Consider the following 4,221-nt stretch of genomic DNA (forward strand, 5'->3'; position numbering starts at 1 on the left):
AAACATTAGGTATAATTTCCTATAAATGAGGTGTATTGACCATAAAATCCAAAAATAACTGTAAAACTACAGTTAATAAGTTAGTGTTGAAAACGTCAAAACAAGTGACAAACATTGAAAGCGTCAGGTGTTGAAAAAAGTAAGAAAAAGTTCAAAACATTGATAAAAAGCGTCGATTTTGACAGAAAGACAACACAAGGGTTAAAATTCAAAGTTAACACCCAAAAATAACAACATTAATGTGACCTATACACAAATCAATAGATTAAATAACATGACCATTTCATTAACTGCCATGAGACTGGGCTGAATCTTCATATAGAAGGCATTGACAAACATACTTTTTTGTTTAGACTCATATAACAAAACCTATATGTTATTATAAATTCAACAGAAAAAAACAGTCAGTATCTGGTGTTATCGTTAGGGTTCATCTGTGAAGAGAACACCTCTCCAAAGTGCCTGACGCCATCAAATGTGATGTTTTCCCACTCAAGTCGGTTAAACAATGAACACTCAGGTTGAGCGAGAGAAAGAGAGCGAGAAAGAGAGAGAGAGAGAGAGAGGGATGACCCCTAATCCTAACCATAACACCAGATACTGACTGGTTTTTAGCAAACACAAAAGCGTTACTTTTATAATTTTGTTCAGTGTACATGACTATTAAGATCATCACAAAAAGTGGTTTTAATGAAACTCAGTGAATTCTTATTGTTCCTGAGGTTATTTCTGTCTGAATATTTTCCCTTACATGCTGCAAAGCAAAGACATACTCAATTGATTTTAGAAAGTTTCCTTTTCATTATGCAATTGCTAAGGACTTTGTTCAATTTCATTTTGAAAAACTATTCATTTTACTATAACTTTCAATGAAGTGTAACTGCTTTGTGAAGGCTTGAGCACTTATAGCCCTGAACATTGGCTGACTATTCTTCCATTTTCAAACACTTACACTGTGTCATCTTTCTGTCCTCGGTGCTCTCAATCCTTTTGCCATTGTGGAACCAGACGATGGTGGGGTATGGCAACCCAGCAACTTTACATTTCAGCAGAGCCTCTTTTCCCTCGATCACATCCAGGTCATAAAGGGGTTTGATGAAGTCAGGCATAGTGAAACGCTCCACCTCATTCTCTGGGACCTCTGGCTCCTCTGGGATCGATGGCATCTTCTCCAGTTTAGCCCTAAAAGGGTAGACATGGAACAGAACGATACATAGCAGAATATGTAACTTATAACATATTACAATTCATAATCTAGAAAGGTCCATGAAATGCACAAGAGCTCTAACCAGCATCCAAAGAATAACAGGATCTTACATCTGTGAGGAGATTGCTGGCCGAGGCTCTTGTATGTAAAGTTCGGCGGAGCTCTCTGCCTCGCCGTGACTGTTACGGGCGGTCACAGTGTAAAAGCCCTCATCCTCATTGGTCACATGAGAAATGAAAAGAGAGTGCCGGCCTCCTTCCTGAAGAATACGAATGTCTTCATTTTCTGTGAGCGGATGGTCTAAAAAGAAAAAAAGAGAGCAATACATCACTTTAGTTCTAAAGTGGGTTATAAATCACAAAATCAACAGCAAAACTCAGAGAGGGTAAGAAATAAAACGAAAAAGGTAAGAGTTGATCAATTCAAGCATGGATGGACAGTTCACCCCAAAATCCAATAGACATTTTTTTCCTCATACTTGTAGTGCTTTTTATCAATCTAGATTTCTTTTTTTGTGAATTACCCAGTGTTGGAGATATTGGCTGTAGAGATGTCTGCCTTCTCTGGAACATAACAGAACTAGATGACGCTCAACTTGTGGTACCAGAAGATACATTTGAAAGGAAAAACTTGTTTGGATTTTGCGGTGAACTGTACATTTAGGCTTAAGATGTTCTGTGAGGCACCTGGGTGCAAGAACAATTAGGTAAAATCCATCATACCAAAGTGGTTCCAGATGACCTTAGGAGATGGCGTCCCACTGACTTTGCAATCAAATCGAGCATTACGACCCTCAATCACTTCTAGAACATCCAGCTTGCGAGTGAAGAGAGGTTCAATTGAAGGGATGACTTTGAGGTTGCCACATGAAGTCACTTCCTCTGAGGAGTAAACATTTCAGTTCAGAAGTAGCAGAAGAGACAATAGATGATATCATTTTTATTGGTGTAAATTTACATATTTATAGATTTAAAATATAGATTCTTTGGACAACAATAAGATATTTGCTGATATTGTAAAGCCTGCCATGATATGATTAAATTCAGGTGCCTTGATACGATATCATATGTCACTTTACATCAGTAATATTGTACTGTTGATCACTGACATTGATCGATATATCGATCCAGATCGAAGTTTTACTACACCCCTATTCAGTTCCATTTCGTATCACACATATTTTGATTTGTATTCTTGAGAAATACCTTTAGCTGTGCTGAGCTTGCACATGTACGTGCCACTGTCATCCTCGTGTACGGAGTTGAGCAGGAGCCGGCACTTTCTCCCATCAAAGTGCATCTTACAGTTGAGCAACGCCGGCTGGATCAGTTTCCCATCTGCAAGCCAGTCCACATCAGTGTCCTTCGGTCCGATGACATGACACTCAAACAAAACTGTCTCTCCAGCCTTGGCTGTGATGTCCCTGACCGGGCGAATGACAGCCAGGCCTGGCTCCACTGGTGGCGCTGGGTGTAAATAAAGGACATTTTCTGAAGAGTGCTATTAAGTGATACCTGAACGTTGGTGTTGTGAACTAGTCACAACACCACACTGGTCACAATATATTAATATATATATACTGATTAACAAGTAAATTAGTGTGAGCAATAGAGTCACAATGTTGCAAGTAGATAATTCAAAAACAGCTCTATTTATGAAACACAGAAAGGAAGTAAGATATGTATTTGTACATTCTTAAAGACCACAAACCTGTATATTAGAAAAGAAGCGTACCTTTTACCTCCAGCTTTCCTTCACACTGCTTTGTCCCATACTCATTAATGATCTTACAGGTGTAAATCCCAGAGTCCGATCTCACTGCTGACTTGATGGTCATTTCAAAAGCGCCATCTTCTGTCTCACGTACAATGTGACGTGGGCCTGATTTTACTGTAACTCTGTTCCTCAGCCTACATAAGAGTAGAATTATGAGTGATGAATCATGCATAAACCACTCAGAGCTTTTTTAAACTTAATTTATGCAATGATAGATGACCAAGCACACACTTTTCCCCAACTGCAAGCTCTCTCCTGGCTTGTTTAAAAGGGGTGGGGGGTGGGATACATTCTCCAGGACTGCCAATATTATGTTTAGCACATTCTTTTCTGCTATTGTCTCTTGAGAGTCACAACTAACTCTAATGACAGAACCTGCCTGAATGATTTAGACTAGTCTTGTCTTCTATAATAAAGGATAAGGCTGGCATTATTCTACATTACATTCATTGTCCACCATTCCCATGAGAAGACCAAAACCTACAATGTGTTAGTCCATCTGTCAATTCCTTTTGTTTAACTTAGTAATTACTGTTATAAAGTGGTTACAAATTGAATTTTCAATCTTTAATGATTCATTAAAATTCAAAATTCCCAGTGTGGGAGGCACTGTTCAGCTGACACAGTTCATGACAATGCATTGTACTGATAAAGCAACATGGAATACATGCCCTGTTACAGATAAGGTAACAGTAGATGCCCTGTTGCCTTTTCAGTAAAATGGACTAGTTTTGTTCTTGTTCTTCTCTGAGAAAATTAGCGAGCCATGCTGCATGGGTAATTGGACTATGACACCAGACCATCTGGGAAGTGTTAGTAATAATTCTTAAAGGTCCAATGACATGGTGCTCTTTGGATGCTTTTATATAGACCTTAGTGATTCCCCTAATACTGTATCTGAAGTCTCTTTTATATGACCTTAGTGGTCCCCTAATACTGTACCTGAAGTTCTTTTATATAGACTTTAGTGGTCCCTTAAACTGTATCTGAAGTCTTTTATATAGACTTTAGTGGTCCCCTAATCTGTATCTGAAGTCTCTTTTATTAGACTTTAGTGGTCCCCTTACTGTCCTGAGTCTCTTTATATAGACTTAGTGGTCCCTTAATACTGATCTGAAGTCTCTTTTATATAGACTTTAGTGGTCCCCAATACGTATGAACGTCTCTTTTATATAGACTTTAGTGGTCCCCTAATACTGTATCTGAAATATCTTTCCCAAAATTCAGCCTTGGTGCAG

At 38.5% G+C, this 4,221-nt stretch overlaps 1 protein-coding gene across 2 annotated transcripts in view; it reads right to left on the reverse strand.

Moving 5' to 3' along the window:
- The window catches only part of spegb (striated muscle enriched protein kinase b), a 51,150-nt gene that overhangs the window by 21,826 nt on the left and 25,103 nt on the right, over positions 1-4,221 (reverse strand). For both annotated transcript variants that reach the window (XM_032513544.1, XM_032513543.1), the window contains exons 9-13: positions 2,942-3,117; positions 2,413-2,673; positions 1,930-2,088; positions 1,318-1,507; positions 953-1,182 (exon numbers count right to left, since the gene is read on the reverse strand). In XM_032513544.1, the coding sequence (XP_032369435.1) occupies positions 953-1,182; positions 1,318-1,507; positions 1,930-2,088; positions 2,413-2,673; positions 2,942-3,117 (1,016 nt within the window). The remainder of the gene's footprint in view (positions 1-952; positions 1,183-1,317; positions 1,508-1,929; positions 2,089-2,412; positions 2,674-2,941; positions 3,118-4,221) is intronic.

Source organism: Etheostoma spectabile, chromosome 4 (genome assembly GCF_008692095.1).
Source record: "Etheostoma spectabile isolate EspeVRDwgs_2016 chromosome 4, UIUC_Espe_1.0, whole genome shotgun sequence".
Lineage (NCBI taxonomy): Eukaryota > Metazoa > Chordata > Actinopteri > Perciformes > Percidae > Etheostoma > Etheostoma spectabile.